The sequence below is a fragment of the Rhinolophus sinicus genome, chromosome 8 (genome assembly GCF_057876585.1).
Source record: "Rhinolophus sinicus isolate RSI-liver-muscle chromosome 8, RSI-T2T, whole genome shotgun sequence".
In the NCBI taxonomy this organism is placed as follows: Eukaryota; Metazoa; Chordata; class Mammalia; order Chiroptera; family Rhinolophidae; genus Rhinolophus; species Rhinolophus sinicus.
The window spans coordinates 15,345,076-15,369,461 of NC_142508.1; the positions used below are offsets into that span (position 1 = coordinate 15,345,076).

General features: G+C 37.5%; 1 protein-coding gene across 7 annotated transcripts in view; it reads right to left on the reverse strand.

Annotated features, from left to right (window-relative positions):
• Window positions 1-1,960: 1,960 nt before the first annotated feature.
• MKLN1 (muskelin 1) overlaps window positions 1,961-24,386 on the reverse strand; it is a 283,828-nt gene continuing 261,402 nt past the window's right edge. For 5 of the 7 annotated variants that reach the window (XM_074315595.2, XM_019751074.3, XM_074315598.2 and 2 more), the window contains 2 exons: window positions 19,547-19,601; window positions 1,961-11,266 (listed from right to left, as the gene is read on the reverse strand). In XM_074315595.2, coding sequence (XP_074171696.1) covers window positions 11,145-11,266; window positions 19,547-19,601 — 177 coding nt within the window. In that variant the 3' untranslated portion in view covers window positions 1,961-11,144. The remainder of the gene's footprint in view (window positions 11,267-19,546; window positions 19,602-24,386) is intronic. The other 2 variants (XM_074315599.2, XM_019751093.3) reach the window with 1 other exon arrangement.

Below are 24,386 nucleotides of genomic sequence, written 5' to 3' on the forward strand. Positions count from 1 at the left end.
TCAGTTAACTTGTTACGCCTCTTTGTCACTCAGCCTCCCCCATCCTACAAGCCTTCTCCCAAATCATCAATTTCTTCTGGACCCTAAGCGGAAAAGTTATAATTCACACTAGTGATGAATACTCAGGTAGCTAGTCTATGTCAAGGACCTTGGAATTTTACAGAGTAAAAGGTCCGTGGAATCCCAGCAAGCAGGCTCTGCTGCCAACATTCACCTAAAAGATGAGACAGTGAAGCAGCGAAGTTGAGACTGTACCCAGGACGACCTAGAATCCCTGGGGGATCTGGAAATGAACCTAGGGTTCCTGATTCCTGCCCCAGGCTACTCATTCCTCAGCCCCAAGTTCAGAGGGAAGCTGTACATGACACGCTATAGACATTGCCCAGTGTCCTCATCTCCCCTCCTGGGGTATGCCAACCATCAACATTTACTAGCACCGCAGTGGACAGGACACTTCTACCTATAGCTTTTCTCTTTCTTCCCAGGAAGAATGTTTCTAGGAAGGATGTAACTGCTTGGCCTCGCTTTTCCTAGGTGAGAACCCAGCAGGAGGAAAGTTCCCAGTGAATATTGGAGAAGCTTCCGAGTAAGAAGGATAGGATAGCAGCAAGTCTCATCCTCTACTGCCCCACCTTTCCTATGCCAGAAAAAGCCCAAGACATGGAAAAGGCAAAGGGAAACGTGCTGTAATATGTGGTGCTAAAGGAAAGAAGAAACGTAACCAACTAGCGTTTCGTCCTATACCAGGACTAACTGGCTTCAGAATAGCCATCAGTCAGTCGTTCACATGCTCATACTTTCAAATCTGAAGGGTTAGTGGTAAAAAACATTGCCTTCGTGTATAGGAAAAAGTGTGTGAGGAGGGGCATACATGGCCATTTCCCTACTGGATGCTGGATCACGCATCTCCTTGTGTAACTAGCTGGAAGCTCCTAAGGTGGCACTTCCAACCCCTGTAGATCTCCACTCACATGACGTGGGAGCAGCTGGCATCTCAACTGTGCTCAACACAAAGCCCTCTGCTCGTTGCTGTCTTCCTGCCAGAAGACAAATATATCAAGGGAGAGGAGATGGTATCCCACATTTTGATCCTTTTAATTCTCTGGAGGATTACCCAAGGAAAGGCCAACTCCTTATCACGGTACATCATGTTTTTCCTGTTGAAAACAAATGTTCCTTATGAGCCACAGTCAAAGCACACTCAAGAAATGAAAGCAATGCCGTAAGATGGGATTATTTGATCTGTAAATCGAGAAAACAATCACTATGAATTTATTATTATGAACAAAATCAGTTGATAGCTCACTCACTGCAGTATCACAAAGCCAAGAAAACGTAAACCAGATCGGGATGAGAAAGGCCGAGGAGATCTTGCTGCTGAGTCTATTTGGAGAGTCACCCAGCTCTACCACAACAATCCATTATCTTTGTTTTGCGTATTTCTGAGTTTATTTTTGTTTTTCAAGGTTCAGCCCTTAACGTCCTTCCCTGGGGACAGGGATCCAGAATTCTTCCAAACGGCAACACCTCCAGGTTCTCTTTTACTATCGTCTACAATTAATTTTCTATTTCAGTTCAGTTTTTTTCCTCTAGTTCCTAACCGGTACCGTATGTCCCCCTTAAAGAAAACCTGGGGAACAAATCCAAATTTACAAAACAGACAAAACAGGGCTGGTCATTAAGAGTACACAGAAAATATTTTCTGAAGTCATTTATCAGTGTTCTTTAAAAATGAAGACTTACCCCAGAAACTTGGTGAGATCTACCAGACCTTCTTTGTTTCAGCACTGTCTCAAAGGAAAACACCGTGAGGCCTTTCTACAGTGTGTATCATTTTCCATGTTTGGAAGCCTGAATAAAACACACCTTTTTGAGGAAAAAAATGTAACAACTGCAAAGTACATAAACATTTTAAAAGTTGATTCCAAAAGTAGTTTTAGCAAAAAAGAAAGACATCGTGTAGTGTCCATATATAACTTTTTATTAAGAAAATGAACAAAATACATTCTTTCTCCATTATGTACATTACATACAACAATTCTACAATTGCAACTGTTCAGCAGATCACTATTTATTCACAAAGCAGTGTTGTTAACACATTCATCAAACCTGGGATCAGAAAACCACTTGTACTTAAAAAAACAACCACCCACCCACAAAACCCTAAGATGTCCATACGGACTGAGCAAAAGTAAGCTAAACCAGAGAGGAACATAACAGAAATGGAGGAGATTGCAGAACACACTCAACATAGCTCAACGATGACTTAGAACAAGAATGATGTGAGAAGAGACCCGATGTCCCCACAGCACTTCTGTTTAAAAGCTCCAACTACGGCTCATGCCAGCTGTCCGAGTTCCCTCGTGATTTCCATTTCTGATTTAGGTACCTCAGGATGAAGCCCTAAACCCCACGTTGCCACAGAAGAGGAGGGTGAACAAAAGAGTGGAACCCTGAAAGGCTACAGTTATCTCCTTCACACACTAAGGAGGCTCAGGAAATAGAAAACTTGTGAATCTTAGCTGGTGAGCAGAGAAACACATTTTTTTGGGAGACAATGTTGCTTAAGCATCATAAGGAGTCCTTGAAACAAAGAGTACCCTTACTTACATTTATGTCCGTCTGTTTTGCTTTGCTTATCTCTGCGTTTCTTTTGGCCTTTGAAAAGCACCTCATCCTTTTTGGGTGTGGGTTTAATTATAGTCATATTAAAAAATACACCTGAACAGAAAGCTCTTCGTGGGTATGACTATGCTCCAAACGTCAGTAATGGTGCATAAAGGGATTAAAATGCAAATGAGATGAAATTTCCAATGACCTCAACGAGGCAGCTCCCTATTGCTTCTGGGTAATACCTTACACTCATTCAGGCTTAAAAGACACACATCAACAGGATTATTTCCAGACTGCCTATCTAGAAAAGGGCAATACTTAAAGGAATGTAAGTAAGGGTAGGGACAATGCTTACACCCCGTCCTCCACACATGTGGCAAAAGATAATGAGAATGGTTTTTTTGTTTTTGTTTTTTCTGGCCTTTACCATGTTGGGTAACAGAAGTCAGGAAAAATGAGTAAGTTCTCTTTAGTTAATTAATAGTGGTTTTCCTTCTTAACTATTAGTTATTTCCTAAATTCCTACAATAAACATTTTTATAATCACAAAAATCAATAAATATTATTATTTAATAGTCTCATAAAAGATATTTAACACTCTCCGACTTCCAGATGAGCTGGCTGCTGCAGCGCCATGTTTCCAGCCCAGGGGTTGCTATAAGAAAGAGAAGGAGCTGCCCACAGTTAGTAAGCAGACCCGGAAGGACATTCTATTGCCTATGCGAGGAGCTGTAACTTCTTTCCCCATCTAATTTCCAGTCCGACTTTGGTTTTGAGAATCTATCTCTACCTGAAGGGATCTCCATTTCTGGCCACTGAGTACTTCTAATTTATACAAGAAGTAAAAGAGTTGACTTTCCAAAACATTCTAACATCTTTCTCAAGCTGTGTATATATACACATGCCATTGTGAAAGACGGAATAATGTCTGCTACCACGACCAAGAAAAGGAGGTCCTCATCTTAGCTTTCCTGTACTCTTCTTCTGAGGAAGCAGACTCAACTGTACCTAGATTCTGAAGTGGTGACAGGGAACAAAAAGATATACAGCTGACCCTTGAACAACACAGGGGTTCAGGGGTCCGGACTTCCTGTGCAGTCGAAAATCTGAGTGTAACTTCTGACTCCCCAAAAATATTACAAATAGCTTACTGTTGACTGGAAGCCTTACCGATAAATCAATTAACACATTTTGTATGTTATAATGTATTATACTGTCTTCTTATAATAAAGGATGCTGGAGAAAAGAAAATACATTTACAGTATTTATTGAAAAAAAATCCACGTATAAGTGGACCTGTGCAGTTTAAACCTGTGTTGTTCAAGGGTCAATTGTGTGTGTGTGTGTGTGTGTGTGTTTATGTATATATACCCACGTACATATATCCGTATGTATATGTAAAAGGAATCTGCTCATAGAAAAACATCACATTATTTTGCAATTTCTAAATTGAGCTAAAGACTATAATAAAGAAAAATTAATACTATACTAATTTATTCATTTCAAAAGACATTTCACACAAGTCAAAAAAAAGCAAGCTGGCTTACAGAATAACACAATCACAGCATCTCTTGGCCAGGCTAAATGTGATGTTTAAGAAAGAAAGTCCACTTTTATTTCTCTAAATGGGTGTTTTACAATTGAGGGAGAATATAGTTTACAACTAGTCAGTCACCAAAATAATTTTTCTGGGAAAGGAGAAAAAAAAAATCTCAAAAAGGAGACCAAGTACATGACTTTTTAAAACAGGAATGTTCCCCACAAAAGACTACTCATTATTTAAACTTTTGGATTTTGATATGCTACTATCAAATTTGGGGTTGAGGGGACAATTACTTTAGTATGTCTTAGAACTTTGTATTCAGTGATTTTACAAGTATAGCTAGTGTGTATATGTAACATTAAACTAAGCCTTTACAAAGATGGAAGTACCCTAGGACTTCTAAAGCAGGCAATTAAAAAAATGTAAAGCTATGCATCTCTGTCCTTAGGTTCCCCTCTAATCTTAAGAAGGTAAATACAGCAACTACATTTGCAAACATCGGATAGCATAGCTCCTTTGTTGCAAAATGAATTTATAAGGCTCTGTCAACCGCAATGGAATTGGGACTTATTCTAGGTATCTTCTCTAATTTAATTAATCACTTTACAGACGTGGAGGCAATCTAAAGAAGAAACCAAAATTATTAACTACTTCTAATGCCAAGTCCAGAACTCATGTATTTCTTGGCTAAACAGTGAAAAGGATGAACAGAGACCCTTGGGATTATGCATAATTCATTTATTTTACAACGTGGAAACTAAACTGATGTCAGTTTAATTCTGCATGGGTTATACGTTAAGCATGAAATGAAAATTCCCCGCCCTCCCTATTTTCAAGGGCTAGAAAATGAACACCAACCAAATGACATTAACTAAACTATAACAAAGGCTTTCTTGAGATTTGTTAACAAAGGAGAGAAATAAAGCTCAACATTGGCTACTTGAGCGACTCTTTAGTTAAGCATACAAGCCAGTTTAGTGTATCAACACAGTGTTTTTCCTTCCTGCCAATTAATTTGGCATTCATCAAGCACTGAATGAAACTGAAGAATGATGATCGGCTCAGGCTGGGATTTGCGTGGCAGACAGTTCCAATCTCCAAACTGACTGCTAGCATCCCAGATGGTACAGAGCTGTGTTGCAGCAAGAGCTTCAACTTGGTGAAAAGCAAATCCCATGGGAGCCCCAAACTGCATGTTAAGATGTTTTATTGCTGGTTTTCCTTCTGGATGCTTATCAAGGAACTAGCTGTACATAAGAAACTGCTCTCACCACGTTTAAGATCTGGAGCCTGTTACACTAGGTTTTCTGTTTCAAGATCTCTAACAGCTATTTGGGAGAAGATGAGAAAAACAACTAACCAAGAAATCTGCTTTCCAAAGACCTTTCAGAGTAACTGGGCTTTGACCCCTTCTGATGGTCTTCTCCCAGCACGGCATTAATAACATTAATTTAGGGTTGGAAATGAAGAGCTTTCTTTTTCATTTAGATTTGTGGACCTTCTGAGCCATGAGCAAAAAGCTCCATTTTTTTTTGCTAACATACCCCCCATTCTCTCTAGCTCTGTTCCTGAGGCTCAGTTATCTCCAAGTGAAAATGCCATAGACAGGCAAAAAAGGACACTGCACACAAACATTTAATAGCTTACTGAGACTGTGTGAACAACAGATAAAAGAGAAATTATTTCACAATTATAAGTGATATCTTACAACCGGTCTACTTCCCTACTAAACATTTCCCCCTATTTTTGTTGTTGACCCTATAGCTCTCAGATGACATCCGCGTGACATTCTGTTTTCAATCAAGCCAGTAAGTGTTTGAGGACATGACGATATCTTTGCAAACCTTATTTCCAAATAATGACTGTGATGTGGAAGATAAACTAGAATTACCCTCTAATTCTGGTGTTTTCAAGTTTTGAATCGGGATCCCTTGAGTTCAATATCTGTAACTTGAGAGTTCTACCTAACAGAAAAAGACATACAGTGATATGGTTTCCCACCAGTGCACCTCTTGGCACCACTGGAAAAATGTGATTTACTATAACCTCTAATAACTCCTTAGGTTAAGGGCTACAGAATTCATTGTCAAAGGATATTATCACTGGCTATGCCTGGGAGTAAGATTTAGACATTTGGAATTTGAGTTAATTCAATTCTTGAGGGAAAGAGACATTTATAAGGCTGCATTATTTTTATTTGAGAAAAAATGAATACCAATCAATCCATAGCAATCAAAGCTCTTCTTAATATTCAATTATATCAGAAATTAAAAGTCAATTCTTAACACAAATTCCAACTTCTGCAGAAAATCAGTGCTACTCAGAGGAAGTGGGAGTGGGGGGAAAAGGCTAAAAGATACACACACACACACACACACACACACACACACACAACAGGCAAATGGAAATTCTGGTGATGTGCTGAATTCCATGAGCTCTGCTATGAAACTTGTACCTTATCAGTAATTTTTATGACTTTACTTCCCAGTGCCAGGAAAAGAAGCCAACACTGGCTCCTCCATTAAAGCTGCCAGTCATATGACTATTCCCAAAATGAAAATGACAAGTAACTTTATAGCAATATCTGGACGTTATCAATTCTTTAATCATGTACAATTTTTAATTTCGCTATTGTCATAAACAAGGATAAAGGAGTATGGTGTCTCAGCATGATTTTGGCCTTTTTTCTCAAGCAGTACAACACTTGTAAACAATGCCACAGAAGACCTAGACATCTAGAGCCTGAACAGCCGAGAATAAAGTTAGATTAGCTAAGAAAAATAATGAAAACACAATTCACGGTGTTTGGGGGGTAGGAGGAAATCAAGGTTAAAAAACTACGTATAAATAAAATCTCTTAAGAAGGCATTTTTTGAGAAAAATAAAAAGAGCATTTGGTGAAGAAATCCATAAACTGCAATAATGAGTCCTCCCCGCCAAAACAATGGCAACCTCATTTGGCTGGTCTAGTTGGCTCCTTAGTTATTGCAACAAACTTGGAAACTTCCACCTTTAACTAAAACACCTCTAGGCTGTAAGTTTGAGATAGCACAAGACATTTCTGCATTCATACAAATCACAGGGAGATACAGGCCACAGTCAAAAAATCACAAAAGAATAATGTTACTTGACTAATAAGGAATACGAAAATCTTTGAGTGGAAGGGCCCAAAGATCCAATCTACAAGCACTGTCATATGCAGACCTTCCATGATATTCCTCCAGAACTATAAACCTTTTCTGACGAGGCCTGTACATCCCAGGTCAAGGACTATTTTAAGAATTTAAATCTGAGTGAAAATTCAGGCCACTATTTCTGCAAAAAGATGACATTGCAGATGAACACGGATTTTTAAGAAAAGAAGGGTTATGAAGGGTATACATTTTTGTATAGCTAGACAACTTTGTTTTAGAGTACACATTGTAATGCTCCCTTTGCGCACCCCCCCACACTCCGGGATCACTTCCAACCGTAATTCTTAACTGCTTTGCAACATTCAATCAGCTAAAGAGTTAACACAACATTCACTCAGGAAACAATCAAATGACCCACAATTTACCCAATGAATTTCACATGATGTTAAATAACTGCAAGGTAATTTCTTCACATAATTACCACAAAACAACGTAATTCAGGGAATAAAATCAGGAACATATTCCTTTTTAAGTGTTTTTGCATCCCGTTTTTGCATCCATTAAGCATCATTCTCAATCTCTTACTAAATGATTAAGTGCCTCAAACTAGTTTTTGTTTGTAGGTTAGATTTTAAAACTCCGTTTTATGACATGAAACTGTTAATGTATCTCTAAACAGCACTTTTAAGGCAGCTATTAAGAGAGCCACTGGAAGGATATGCTGGCAACTATTTATATTCAATATACTCATTTCACTCAAGAATGCAGTTGCTACAATCTTAAATCACTGAGCTCTAAACCCAACAGGCCTTTCTATGATAAACCCATGAATTAAGTTTCTAATGTTCTCATTCAGTTTTTACTCATTAGACATGGATAGGTCAACTTTAGTATAAATGAAAACCATATTTAAAAGGATGATCCTGCTACAACTGAATACTGTCAGCTTTCAGCACAGAGTTGGGCGCCCACCTCTGAATGCCTTTGCTTGAGTGAGGGAGTGATATATTTCAATTAATGAAGTTGGCCACAGGAGGTCTCTGCAAGCCACAAAATTTAAATGTATTTTAGAAGTGTCTTGCAAATCAGGTCATTTCTCATGAAATCGAAGCACTGAAAATAATGTTAGAGATACAGTTTTCTTCTTTAAATAAACTACTTCAAGTTTATTATTCTGGAATAATATATTCCACGGGGAAAAAGAGAAATGAGAATGAAGCTAGGAATAATGAAACTGAGCACACTGTACCCCCTAATTCATCGGCCAGGGGTTTCAATCTGAGACTCACTAAACAAGCATGAAAGATTTTTTATGTAGTAAAACATAGCTACTTGGCTATCTAAACAATGTGTCTAAATACCGTATTAGACTATTTAAATTATAATACACTGCTGGCATTCTTGAAAATACATGTAGCTCCTCATTAAATATAAAAAAGTTTCAAATCAGGGATGTGAAATATGAGCGATGTGTCAATCTTGGGCAGGGACATAATGAAGCCCTACATTCTCCTACAATCATTACCAGCCATGCCACCCCCCTCCCCATTCCAAGCCCCACGGTACAAATTCTGATTTACCTAGTCAACAATCTCCTCAATACAGTCTATCTCACTTAAGCAACACCAAATGATTAACTATGATTCAACCTCATTTAAACATGTTAGTGAAAAAAAAAATTTCAGAAAAGGGGAAAAGTTCCACCTAAAAAAAATCAAGGAAAGATAAAATTAAAACAAGCGTATGTTAAAAAACAACAACAACAAAAACCCAACTAGTACAGGATCAGGGAAAAACAAGAACTGAAAAATCACTGAGGTCAGGAACTCAGCTTCTTCCAAATATGGAGTCTAAGTGAAGGAAAAAAATGACAAAACACTATAAAAATAAATGGTGGAGGGCAGCAGAATTTCATTTGGTTAATGTGTTTAAAGTGCCAGAATTCACAGTAAGCAAAATTAGAGGTTTTAAATTTAGAAACTCTTATCAAGTTCAAGTTCTTCCCTATCAACTCTGATTTGTACCTATTCTCACAAAATGAGATTCAATAGTCTACCATATTAGTGATATTAATATTTTATGCTCTTGATTATTACTCAGGGGAATCATTTTATGAAACTGAACAAGTATGTAAGTACATTCTATTTGCTCACCTGTAAAAATCAATTGGTTAATTCTGTAGCCACACAATTTGGTACTTAGTAAATTATATACTATATCTTTCATAAGGTAAGATACAGATATAATTGTTTAATAAATCACTACTGATTGCTTTGGGATACTTGGAAAGCTAAGGAGCCCAAGATTCAAGCCTAGAACTAGGAAAAACATATTTCTGTCCTTCCCCTAAAGAAGTGAAACCAGGCAGTGCAGAGTACAGAGGGACCTCAGCGTCACGCCTACACGTGAGACCTTTTGAAAGTGCAAGTCGCTTCCTTCTTTCTTTGGTGAGACCTAATCCTGCTATTCAGGGACACACTCAATTCCATAGTCATTCACTTCTAAGAGCCACTGGGCGGATGGACACTCGTACTCCATCTGCTGTAGGCACGGCGGGGACCAGCGGCACACAGCACACTTTCTGAACAAAAGTAAGCTCTGGCCAGGTGTCGTCTCCTACACCGCATTCCTCAGCACCTCATGGGATATGTATCTCCACTCCCCACAAAACAGTGGAAAAGCCCACCTGCCTCTTTTTCAGTTTAATGAAAGAAATATTTGCACTGTCATTTTTTCCCTCCATTTAAAAAACCTTGGTCTTGTGTGCTAATGAAATGCCTGTCAGCTGTATTCCATTGGACAACTATACACCATTATTCTTTAAAATATCAGGCTGCAGAGAGCCAACATGTACGGAAATAAACAAAAGCATAATTCTGGAAATCCACCCCCCAGATGAGAATGCTACAAATTGACAGCACAAGGGGCCCTGCTTCTGCACAGCTCTACCAGAGGAAGAAGTCATTTTCTTCCAAAATTGCTACAAAAATACCAATGAACATATTAATCACTACTAGAATCCTCATGCTGGTCATTTTCTAGTATATGTGCTGCAGAGCGAGCACTGATCATTTTTTTTATAACAGCTCTTAAGGGTTCTGAACTATACTCTCCTCAGTTTAAGGTTTCTGTGACTCAAAGCTATTATTATCTCCACTATAAAACATCTCATTATAGAAATACTATATACCAATCTCAGATAAGTGCCTGGACCGATCTCGGTTTCATTTTTATGACAAGAAGCACAAATTTGAGCCCTCTGTTGCTCCTATTGCTTTACGTAATAAAAGACTCCAATCAACACAGACACATCTATCACTGTAACGTACGTCAGTTGCCCTACAGTACTACATGCTGTTAAGAATGGAGTAAAGAGGTAAACACATGACACCACTTGTAAGCAGTTGCGTGATGCGCGGTAAAGTGAAACAGGGAGGAGAAAGAAGAAAGGCCAAACAACCCAACAACAAAATCCCAATTCCGGTAGCACTGAGTCTGTTAATAGTGCTTACTTGCCCTAATTTTATAAAAATGAAATAAAAATCAGAAAATGGTAAACTACCTGATTATTTTTTATACTCATTAATTCTTAAAAGTAAGAAAAAATATATATATATATTTAAATGGAAAGTATACCAGTTTCACTTTATTATTAGCCTAATTGAGGAATGGGATGAGGAGCATGGGGCTGAGGTCAGGTATGAAGGGCGAGGGTGAGAACGCGCCACGGTCAAGATCCCTCCCCAGCTCGGGTGCAGTCCTCTTCAGCCGCTGCAGCCTGACCGGCTCACCGCGCTGACGTCCAGAACCCTGACAGCGGACTCGTCCTGCGCTCCTGCCCAGTGACTCCTCACTTACAGTGTGATGAGGTCCACCAAGTTGCCTTTCGGAGGCGTCATGCTGTCAGGAAAGAAATTTACTAAGGTGTCAAAGAGCTGAGTTCTTTGAGCATAGGTGTGATCCACATCCGAAAAGCCTGGTGAAGGAGAGACACAAAGAAACTCATCCAATGGGTATTAAACTCGACACGTCACACAAACGCCAGTTGAGAAAGGCAGCCATGTATAATGGAAAAAAACAAAACCAGATCGGGCTTTTCAACCAGACCGACATGGGTTCCACCGCCTGGCAGTGCTGTGGCCTTGGGTAAGCTAATCAGCTTTCTGTAACTGTTTCCTCTGCTGTCAACTTGTGATGATAATCCTGTTTACTTCACAAGGTTATTGTGCAGATTAAACGCACTGATGTGAAAAGAACCTCGCCAAATGCCTGGCACTTGAGTAACTAATATTGATTTCTCTTTTCCTTACAAGCAATTTTCTCTTCTCCTCCACTGAGGATATTTCACTCCTTTTCTGACTTTTTAATGCTTCTGACCCACGACATTTCTTTTTGTAATAAAAATATAATAAAATCAAAATGAAAGGGGTCTTCAGAAAGTGGTCTAAATTTATGAAGGCCCTGAGAGCTGGAAGTGGTCTCAGAGAACTGAGTGGAAACATAGATGGTGAAGGGAACGAAATACATATACAGTATGTGGAACGGTACCTGGCAAATAGTAAATACCATACATTTACGGTTCTATGTACCAGGCTCTAAGGTTAGGCACACATGTCAAAAATGGAGCAATAAACTACTTTATCCAGAGGAATATTAGTAAGTGGATGACAATCTTAAAAGGTGGGGAACATTGAATTATAGGATTTTTTCTCCTTTTAATGTCTAGGAGACATTTCAAGTTCACTCCAAGCGAAGGAATATTCAGGGACAGGCCTCTTTCCTTCAGTCAGCTGGTGTATTCTCCCAGTTGCTTCACATTTCTTATGCACATATGAAGTATTGCAATGACAAACACACTAGTTTTTGATTTTCCCCATTCCCCAAATGGCTGCGACATGACAGTGCTACTCAGCGCCATCAGAAACAGACATAGGGCCAGAAAGAGTTATATATGCCATGATACTCAGTGAAGACTATTTCCAATTGGACTGATTTTCATTTAATGAGAATGCCGTTTTAGGTGCAATCTGTTTTTTAATCTTGTAAAGAACATGAATAGAACAGACCATCTCCAAGGATACCAGTTTCCTGGGAGGAAAATAAACAATGCCTCAAGAAAGGTACATTCCTTTTTATTAAAAAAAAATTATTATTTTAAGTTTGAGGGCAAATTTTTCTCTTTTGAGCCAAGCTTAAGATTTAACAAAGCCTACTGTCCTATCACAGAAATAAATGGAAATACTCCAAAATGTAAACAAACATTATCTCTGAATCACCGACAAGGTTATATATTCTTTTTTGTCTCCTTTAGGCTTTTCTGAGTTTTCTAAATTGCTTTATTTTCAACTTATTTTGAAAAATTTCAAAGTCGCAGAAGTTTCATGAGTAGAATAACACTCATATACCTTTACCTAGAATAATTAATTGTAACATTTTGCCACATGTTCTCGTTCTCATTCTGTGTGTGTGTGTGTGTGTGCACCCCACTCATATGTTTGTGGAACTATCTGGGAGTAAATTGCAGACATCTTCCTGCTAATTAGTTCATTTCACCGAAGAACAGGAATAGTCACATAAATAACCCATATATATATATTAAATTTAAGAAGGTTAACATTTATATTCCAATAATCCATTTTCCCCCACTAATCTAAAACTCAATCCAAGATCAAATACTGTATTTAGTTTTTAAGTCTCTTTTGTCTGGAATAGTTCCTCAGCCTTTCTTTGTTTTTTTATGACACTGATATTTTTGAGGAGTATAGAGCAGTTATGTAGCAGGATGTGTTACATTTGGGTAATCTGATTGCTTTCTCATGATCAGATTCAGTTTTTGCAGTTCTGGCAAGAATACTCCATAAGTGATATTGTGTCCTTCTCAGTGCATCCTCTCAGGAGGTCTGTGGTTATCAGTGATGTTAACTTTGATTACCTGCCAGAGTTCTCCAAGGTGTTCTTTTCTACCTTTGCAATTATGAAGCTATTGATGAGAAGATAGTTTGAGACTGTGAAAGTATCCTGTTTCCTAAGAGACCTGCACTCAATGATTTTAGCATTCACTGATGATTTTTGCTAAAACAATTTACTAATTATATGAGGATTTTTTTTTAAGGAGGGCACAGCTCACAGTGGCCCATGTGGGGATCGAACTGGCAACTTTGGTGTTATTAGCACCACGCTCTAACCAACTGAGCTAACTGGCCGCCCCATATGGTGATTTTTTAACTCGACAGTTCCTTCTACATTTATTGGTTGACATTAATTGTAAAGAAGAACTTTTCCTTTTCTTCCCTCCATTCATTTATTTGTTTGCATTAATATATACCCATAGATCCTTTCCTTGTTCAATGTTATATTCATTACTGTCATTATTCATCTAAATACTCATATTGTCCCAGGTTTGGCCAGAGAGAGTCCTTTTGAGCTCCTGTCTTTCTGAAATGTCCCCATTAATTTTTGAGCACGTCCTTACTTTCTGACACAGAACGATCTCTAAGCTCATCACAGCTCTGGAGTCAACTATTTATCCAAGGTAAAAAATTTTAGTGGTGGAAATTAGAAACCAAGATCGGTTGTGCTAATTACCAAGGGTGTTGTTGTTTCTAGGCCTATATGTACATATTACATATACAGTGGATGTTTTTAAAACAGAATCATGAGTTCCTGTTTTCCTAGCTTATTCCAATTTTTTAAGAACCTCCAGGGATTCTACCTTTCCTTATCCCATTCCATATTTATATCTCCTTTCTCCCCCTAGGAAAACTGGCTCCCAGCAACATCATATTTCTCATTTGCTCAACCCAAAACCCATACAAAACACTTTCCAGAATTACTATACCCCTGTCACTATCAGCAGAAATTCTCTGCTTTTGCTTTTAGATTATATCTGAGTATATAATCTAAGCACTGTACTAAAAAGGGTTAATTTCATCTTTTTCCCCTAATTCTGTGGTAATGTTACCAATTTGATGAACAAGTTTGTTTATTTCTGTTTGTATTCAACTTTAGGGTTTTTTGCTTCTTTGTTTTCTTTATTTGCAAAAATGTGGTATATTTTAAGATGTATTGATTCTGTGATAGTACTCTAAAGAAGTAATACCATTTTCATGAGGTCAAATGATTTAGGAGGGAAAGAAACACTAAGTTACCACTGTGTGCAAGATACTTGAGTATAACCTCATTTCACTGCCTCTCACACACACACAAAAAACAATGAAGCAGTTAACATAAACTCCACTTTCAGATGAGAAAACTTAAAGAGAAATTCAGTAATTTAATAAGGTCTCACAGTTAGCTGGTAAAGGAAGAGAATGGAATGTGAACCCATGTCTGGCTGATTCTAATGCCCACTTATCTATTTTTATTAACTAATATTCATTGAGTGCCTATTAATTTGTAGGCAATGTGCTAGAAATTCATTTAATCCTCAAAAGAACATCTTTTACTTTTATTTACATTTACCAATGAGGAAATTAAAACTTACACTATCATTAGATGAATGGGTTAAATTATGGAATACTATGTATGGAATCCTATTACGGAATACTATGTATCACTTAATGATACAATAGATCTAGTGTAGCTTCATGCGAACACCTCCGAGCCACATCATTAAATTTTAAAGAGTTACGTTGCAGAATCCATGTTTTTACATTATGTGATCAACACAACCAGAACACACACAACTATAAATCTATGTGTGTGTGACGTGCACATACACAATTGATCCTCACTATTCAGAGATCCTCATTATTGATTCTCATTATTCACATATTTGTGCATCTGCCTCCTCACTAAACTTTATTTGTAACCCCATCAATACTTGTGGCTCTTGGTGGTCACTGGCAGATGCTTCTCAGCCAAGGCTGAACTGGGTGATGCTCTGCCTTCTTGTTTCAGCTCTCATAATATAAACAGTCTATCGGTGCCATGTTTTTTGGCACTTTCGTGGTTTTTTTGGTGACTTCACTGCTTAGAATGGCCCCCAAGTGCAGTGCTGAAGTGCTGTATAGTGTTCCTACTTGCCAGAGGGCTGTGATGAGCCTTCTGGAGAAAATACATGTATTAGGTAAGCTTGGTTTAAAAATGAGTTTACAGTGCTGCTGGCTGTTGAGTTGAATGTTAATGAATCAACAATATAACTAACATACAAATACAACAATAAACAATACACAAATACCTTTAAACAGAAACACACATAAAGCAAGGTTATACACTGACTGGATGATGAAAATGCTGTGACCAGAGGCTGGCAGGAAACTACCTCTGTGTGTCCCATAGGAACAACGGTACAGCCTTTAGGAACTCAGTGCTCCTGGTGACGTCACAGAACATAACTACTGCAAATGACGAGAACCAACTGCACCTGTGTGTCTGTGCATATGGTTGTGTGTGTTTGTGTAAAGATCTGCCAGATATGGATGGCTGTTACACTTGAGGAGTGCAGACAGAGATAAGGAAAGCTGTTCAAGGAGAATCTTAAGCTTCACTTGTAGTCAATGTTTTTAAAAAATACATTAAAGAGGGGTGGGGAGCTAGGAAACTCATCAATAGTAACATGACTACTTAAACGGCGGAGCTAGGACAAAAAAAGGTTGTATTGACTCTAAATCTCATGTTTCATCCCAATCACAGTTTACTGCTTCTCTCAGTTCATTTTCACCATCAAATGAAACGAGGAACTAATCACTCAGAGTGGTGAAAACTGGGGAAGCTCAATGAAAGGTAGTCGTTATTGGTTCAGGGAATGAGCTCGAGTAGAAACCATACTACGAAGGTTTGAATCCTGGCTTTGGCACTCACTAGCACTGTTTCTGGGCAAGTTACTTCAGCCTCCCTGTGCCGTTTCTTCACGTATAAAAGGGTATCATAACAGCAGCTACTTCACAGGGTCATTATGGAGATTAAATGAGTTATGACATATAAAGTGCTTAGAATAGTACCTGACCCCATAGTAACTGCTCCATAAATATCAGCTATCACTTTATCACTTACTACTATGACGAAAGACAATGACCGCTCTAAAAATAAAATGACCTATTAGGAATATGTTTTTAAATTAACATCCTACACAGACTAGGCAGCTTTTCCTATTTATGATGAAAAAGAAGTAGTAGCAAGAATTCTCATTTTTCTTCTGGATATCAGTTTCTTTATTTACACTTTCTATTCCTAATAATAAACTCATTATTATATAAAAAGCACCTGTAAACATGTGAGCTACAGACAGGAGGTTGAAGAAAGTATCTTGCTGAAATCTAAATTTGGTGGATATAGCAAAAGTATAAAGGTTAAAAGGGCACAACATAGCACATGCGGTGAAATTTTTAAGGCTCCTCATTCACAACTGTCAACACAGGGCCGAAAAGCACTACGTCCCAGACATAAAATGTTTTAAACACATGTCTGAATTCACACTTGCACATCCTATTTGGACCGTAAAACTTATAAAGAGAGATGTGAAGACCAAAACAGACAATATGGTCTGTAGACCAGATGTGACCTCCTTGTCACTTACCTTGCTGAAAATACACTTAATTGCTCCAAAGCATACTTTCTGGAAACAAGACACTGCTCTTAAAATTAGCTAAATGCCTGGGTCCAAGCTTATAAGCGCCCTCAGCCACCAGAGCTCTAAACTAAAGATTCCAAAAAGTTATTTTTCGCTGAAGTCAGTAATTTTTCAAAACTAAGATAATGCCAGTTGTTGATAAATCATTATCTTTCTAATTCTTTAAATTATATTTAACATTAATACCTTTTTTTTTTTTTAAAGGAGGGCATAGCTCACAGAGGCCCATGCAGGGATTGAACCAGCAACCTTGGTGCTATTAGCACCACACTCTAACCAACTGAGCTAACCGGCCGCCCCCAATACTTTTACTTAATTCTAAGAGGTTAAGATAAACTGGATTAATTAGAAGGGAGTCAGTCAGAAAGTTTGGGTGAGGCCCTTTTTTTTCTTAGAGAATTTGGAAAATGAAATATTCAGTGTATCTATACATTAAAGATGTATACATCTATACATGAAATAACCCATTTGATTTCAATTCTAGGAGGAATAAAGGGAAAACAAATCTGACAAGAAAATGAATGAAAACAAGAACCAGAAACTCTACACAGGCATGAAACCTATGAAAAGTACTTTTTGTTTATAAATTTCATGAAAAGTATTTTTTGTTTATAAATATCAAATTTCTCCTTATTAAAACTAGCACACGATGCGAATTTGCTCTTCATCCAAATTCACCAATGTTGCAAAGAGGATTCAATTTTTAAGGGTGGCAACAATAACAGTACCCTGAATGGAGCACTTACTATTTTATTATGCTAAGTCTTTTCCATAATTATTTCATGTAATTCTCTCAACAACTTGATGTAAATGCTCCCATTACCTCCATTTATAGATGAAGAAATTAATGATTAGAAAGGTGACTTGCTCAAGCTCAGTTTTAAAATTAGCAAGTGGCAGAGCTGATATGTGACCTTAGATTCTGACTCGGAACCGCTACACTGCACTCTTCTCTCTTAACAAAGTAGGAAACAAAACCCCACAGGAATTTTCCCATTTTGCATTTTTTTTCTATTGTGTTTGTATCGTTCTTAGTGCGTCTGATGTTTGTTTGGAATCCAAATAAAACAAACTGTCCCTGACAAAATATATTAGCTGGCAGTGAACAGGGGCAGAGACAGAAGAAAGGAGTTACAGGTAAAGTATTTGCTGAAAACAGCCCAAAATATTTCGATGACTGCCAAGAAATTCTTGTCCTAAAGGCTAAATATAAGTCAGCCAGAGACACTTAAGTGCTGCCCACCAATATAACAAAAATAATGCCTCTGGGCTGTGGTTATCCATACATAACAAGGCACATATTCATTCCAACTGAAGAGCTGTGTGCCACGCTCTCAATTCACGAATCACTAAATCTGTTTCAAATGATAAAATTCAAAAGGGTGTGAACTTTCTAAAAGAATGCTTATACCTAGATTCTTCATCCCAGACTTGAGATTTCTAATAGCCTGAAAACATTTTTTCTTAAAGGCCCTTATGTATGGAACAGTTGTAAATGACTATAAATTTTTAGGAGAACCTATTGGAGTCATGTGTTTCAGCGGTCTGCTCTGCGTTGCCCTGTGGAACCCTACATACTCTGGAAGTAGACCTCAGGACTGGATCATGTTGCCTTCATCAGTAGAGAAGGCTCCATTTCTCATTATGGAAAAAGAAAGGGCAAGACCCCCAAAAACACTGCTATTCTTTCCCATCCCAGTGAAAAATACCGGAATTACATATGATCTGCTTTTTTTTTCTTTGAGGTATGGTTCACATTCAAGAGACAAAAAGACAAACAATGAAGGAATTAAACTGACATCCCAAAGGGTTATTTTATTCCAGAGATAAAGAATAGTATTTATATTACATATATTAGAAAATTTCAATAGTATCACTCAACTCTAAGGCAACTAATAATAGCACTGGCATCGATGGGATTAACATGCATTCACCGTGTGACTATATTCTATAATGACAAGAGAAAAGCTAGACATTCCCATACTTCAGAAGGCTACTATCTTGTTGAAAAAGTGAAGCTATAATGACTAAACAAAAAGATCCTTGAAAATTCACCTGACTAAAGTTCTGGGTTCCGGAACTTCTAAAAATTCCCCATTTTACTCAGTCTAGTTCACTTTAATAACCCAATAATGGTCAGTGAGAGTACTCCTACATGAAGACTGACGCCCATATCTGGGGCTTAAAAAACACCTATATTTCAAGTAGAATTTGTCTTGAATTAAGATACCAAAGTACAAAAAATTCCCATTTTAAGAAATAATTCATTTTCTCTCCTCCCAAAACATTTCTTTCACTGCCTACCCATCACCATTCTGTTGACACCAGACAATTCCACAAAGAACAAACAGGAAAAATCATTCAAGCAACAAGCGTTATCTCGTAGTATGTGTATCAGTAATACAGCCTGCATTCCAAAACAATGCTGTACAAGTTAATTTATTTTGATCATGTTTCTACTGCCATCTGTTTGCATAACCCAGCCACTGGTGTAGCAGGAACTGCAAACTGATCAATGAACTGGTGACTGATGCTTGGAAAATAACCTTGTAGCAGGTTGTTAGAAATTTTGCATTCTACCTTGAATCTTACTTCATTGTTTAGATGAACCATCTTATTCTCTGTTTCATTGAAAAGAAACCAAAGCCTACCTCCCAAAGGGATAAAGTACACTGGAACACTTACCTAGAGCTGTAAAATCTGAACCAGATTTGAACAGAGCTGAAGCGAGGAGCTGAAACTGTAAAAGAAAAAGAGGGGGCAAATTAGCTGGCTAAGCACATCAGAAAAAAATAACTTCTATAATTTTGACCACTTATTAGCCACCATATGTCTCTGTACATAAGTCTATTTACCAAATGGAGTGGCAAGAACACCACATTTAAAGAATATGCAGATTTTTCTACTGGACTGCTCGTCGTTTTTCAAAATACTGGACCAAGACCTGGAATTGTTTTATTTTAAAAATTTATTAAAATATGTATTTATTAACAAACAACTGGTCAACTGAAATAAGAAAATTATTAATTTGGGAATCTATTACATATAGACATATTGGAGCCCTGGACACCAGTTCTTAGTATATATGCATTCTCACTTCAAAAATAAACACATGCTACTTACTATAAAATACCCGCTGTCTCTGCTGTGTAAATCAAACTGAGAAAAAAAAGCATAGTTATTATGTATAGGCCATTCCTACATTACAAGTTAGACTGGGATTCCACGATCACGTATAATTATATTGCTATATAATTATGAAGGTTCAAAGGCCTTTTATACACTGAAATAATATAAATGTTGATTAGATTCCTGGGCTAGTCAGTTAGCTCATTTAAAACAGACACTGTAACTGAATAATAATAAAACAAAATAAGACAAAACTATTGCCAACACTGGTAATTTAACAAATTGGTAAAAAAAAAAAAAAATTTTAGGAGAATTTTTTATATTTCTCTTGAATGAGGATAATAGAAAACAGGAAAGTTAAAGGAAAGAATAAGAGGAGATAAACGGGTAGAATGTGAATGGAGTTACTTGGCACTTTGCAAGGCTGAGCGGCTGATGCCACTGATTCCTCAGGACGTACTTTTATACCTATGCTCCCAACCTTTCAACTTTCAGTCATCAACTACACTAATGTCTGTCAGCACTGATGAATGGTCCTTTGAAGATTAGAAAGTACACAAATATTCCAGAAGTAACTATCTAAGCAATAGTTAGGAAAAAGGAAGCGTTAAAAATATATGGATGTTCTTTATATTATGCTGGGTATCAGTCCTCTGTCAGAGATACCTACTGCAAATATTATTTAGTCTGTGGCTTGCTTATTTTTTAAATAATGTTTTTTAATGAAGTTTTATTTTGCTGAAATCCAATTTATCAAGTTTTATCTTTTATGATTAGTGCCTTTGTGTCATGTCCAAGATATCTTTGCCTATCCCAAGGTTGTGGAGATAATCTGTTTTCTTCTTGAAGGTTTATTGTGTTGGGTTTTGTATTTATATCCATAATCCATCTTAAATTAATTTTTGTGTAAAATGTGAGATAGGGATTGAGATATCAGCACCATTTGTTAAAAAGACTTTCCTTTACCCAATGGACTTGGCAAGCTGGTAAAAAACACACACACAAAAAACAAAACTCAAGTGATTCTATATGTATGAGGGTCTATCGCTGGACTCTATTCTGTTCTATTGATCTATGTGTCTCTTAAGCCAGCACCACAATGCCTGGATTACTATGGCTTTATACAGAGTCCTGAAATTGGGTAATATGGGACCTCAAGCTGTGCTTTTCTGTTTCAGGATTATTTTAACTATTCCAGGGTCTTTGTATTCCCATATAAATTTTAGAATCAGTTTGTCTATTTCGACAACAACAACGACGATGAAACCCAAACTTGCCGGCATATTGATAGACTATTAAATTAAAAGCCAATTTGGAGAGAATGGACATCTTCATAATTTTCAGTCTGTCAATCCATAAATGTGATATATCTCTCCATTTATTTAGGTCTTCTTTAATTTCTTAAAACAGACTTATTACTACATATATGGTTTTTTGATATTAATATAAACAAGTTTTTTATTTTTTTTAATTTTTTTTTAGGGAAACAGGACTTTATTGAGGAACAGTGTGTACTTCCAGGACTTTTTTCCAAGTCGTTGTTGTCCTTTCAATCTTAGTTGTGGAGGGCGCAGCTCAGGGGGTGCAGCCCACCATCCCTTGCAGGAGTTGAACCAGCAACCTTGTGGTTGAGAGCCTGTGCTCCAACCAACTGAGCCATCCGTGAGGCAGCTCAGCTCAAGATGCCATGTTCAATCTTAGTTGCAGGGGGCAGAACCCACCATCCCTTGCGGGATTCGAGGAGTTGAACAGGCAACCTTGTGGTTGAGAGCCCACTGGCCCATGTAGGAATCAAACCGGCAACCTTCGGAATTAGGAGCACGGAGCTCCAACCGCCTGAGCCACGGGCGGCTCCTAAACAAATTTTAAAATTTCATTTGCTAACTGTTCATTGTTAATATAAAAATAATATTTTTTTTCTGTTGACCTTGTACTCTGTAACCTTTTAAAATTCACTTATCTTAGTATATTGTTTTGTAGACTGCGTGGAGTTTTCTATGTACACAATAATGTCCTCTACAATGGCAAACAATTTTACTTCCTTTTTTCCAATCTATAAGCTGTTTATTTCTTTTTCTTACATGCTGAATAGATGATATCTGTTGGCATGTTTTTCATAGATGTCCTTTATGAGATTAGGAAGTTTCTTTTTATTCTTAGTTTGCTAAGAATTTTTATCATGAATGGGTTTCAAATTTTGTCAAATGCCATCTCAATCATGCCTTATTGAGATGATCTATATGGTTTTTCTCCTTCACTTTGTCAATGCAGTAAATGACTGATTTTCAAATGTGAAACCAATCTTGTATTCCCAGGATAAATCCCCACTTGGTCATGTGCATTAACCTTTTTATATATTGCTGGATTCAATCAGGTAAAATTTTATGAAGAATTTTGCACATATTCCTGAGAGATTTTCTTTGCTTGTAATATTTTCTTGGGTTTTTATATCAGAGTAAAGCTGCTCCATAAAAGGAGTTAGAAAGTCTTCCTGTTTCTGAGAGCATGTAGAATTGATGTTTTTTCTTTCTTAAATGGTTGAAGAATTTACTGATACAGCCATCGAGGTGCACAGTTTTCAGTGTTAGAAAATTTTCAATTACAAAGTCAGTTTCTGTCTGTAATTGACATGGAGTTCCTTAAGATTTTCTAATTCTTCTTGTGTCTGCTTTGGTAAGTGGTGTTTTTCAAGGAATTTGTCCATTTTATCAAGTTGCTGAATTTGTTGACAAAGTTATTCATAATATCTCCTTGTTACCTTCTAACGTATGTATGATTTCCCCTTTTCATTTTTGATGTTGATAATTTGTTTCACTATTCATCTTTCAAATTTTTTCTATTGTTTGTTTCCTATTTGACTCATTTTCTCTCTTCTACTTAAGGGTTCACTTATTCCTCTTTCCTAACTTCTAAGATTTACTGGCTCTACATATAAAAGGATGGGGAAAAAACTGTCATTTAAATAATCTGATTAAATAAGTGAAACTGATATGTACGGGTCTAGGATTTTAACAGGTACCTAGTGATATTATATAATCTGAATAAATCAGGACCTTTCTTCCAAACTCTACACTTGAACATACAACTATCACCTCAGGATCTCCAGCTGGCTGTTTTATATGCATCTCAAACTGAATATATTCAACATTACACTCCTGATTCCAGTCACCACCTCCTACCCACCCACCACAAACCAGGTCTACCCAGAGGCTTCTCATTTTAGTTGATAGTAACTTCACCCATCTGCCAAAATCTTTGGAGTTATTTCTTGCAAACCTTACATCCAATCCACCATAAAATTCTGTTGATCCTACATTTAAAATATATTGAGAATCCAATCTATTTCCCTTCTCACTATTTCTACTGCTACTACTTTGGTCTGAGCTACAATAATCCCTTGCTTAGATTTCTACAATCTCTGCCTCCATCCTCATTCTCCTTCAGTCTACTCTCAATACAGTAGTTAGGGATCTAATTAAAACACACAGATCATACCACTCCTTTGCACAACACCCTCCCTGAACTAGCTCCTTGCTCATCCAGAATCAAAGTCAAAGCCCCAGCAATGGCTTACGAAGTCATTCAGTCTGATCTCCCAACCCCTGCTCTTCTCTCAGCTCGGACTACTCTTACCCCCTCACCTCTATTCAGCCACAGTGACCTCCCTGCTGTTCTCCTGAACAAAACCAGAATGCGCTCACCCTGGGGTCTTGGTTCTAGCCTTCCCTTTGCCAGGAACTATCTCCCCCAAATGATCAGCGTAGGTCACTTTTTCACATCCTTTGAGTCTGTGGAAATCTCATTTTTAAAAGCGGTCTATCATGATCATCGTATTTCATACAGCAACCGCCCAATTCTCATCTCCCTTTACCCTTTTTATCCCTCCTGTGCCTGGAAGAACGCCGGGCGTATTGCAGGGACTCAACACACATCTGTTAAATGAATGACACCAGCCCCGAGGAAGCTCAGAAGTGTACTTAATACAAAATGCGCAACACTGTTTGGAAACTTATTTTTTGAGTTCCTTCTCTATTACAGAGTCCTCTCTGAAACATGGTAAAAATGATTTAGATATACTTTTCTTGGGCCTCTTCTAGGAAAAAATGTCATTTTCATAAGGCTTACTAGAAGCCCATCATTAACTTAGAACTCATGTTCTGGAGGCTGGACAAAAGCCAAGAACCATGATTTGGTATATAGTTGGCAGTCATTTCCCCAACAACAGGCAATATGATGAACACCATCATGATAACCACCTCCGAAAATAAGAGAAACATCTAAAATCCACTTTTAGGGGCTGAGATAACCATTTAATATAATGAAAATTTTGTAAGGCACACACAGAGAACAAGAAAAGCTACTACAGAAAATGAACAGCGCTAAGGTCTTTCCTGAT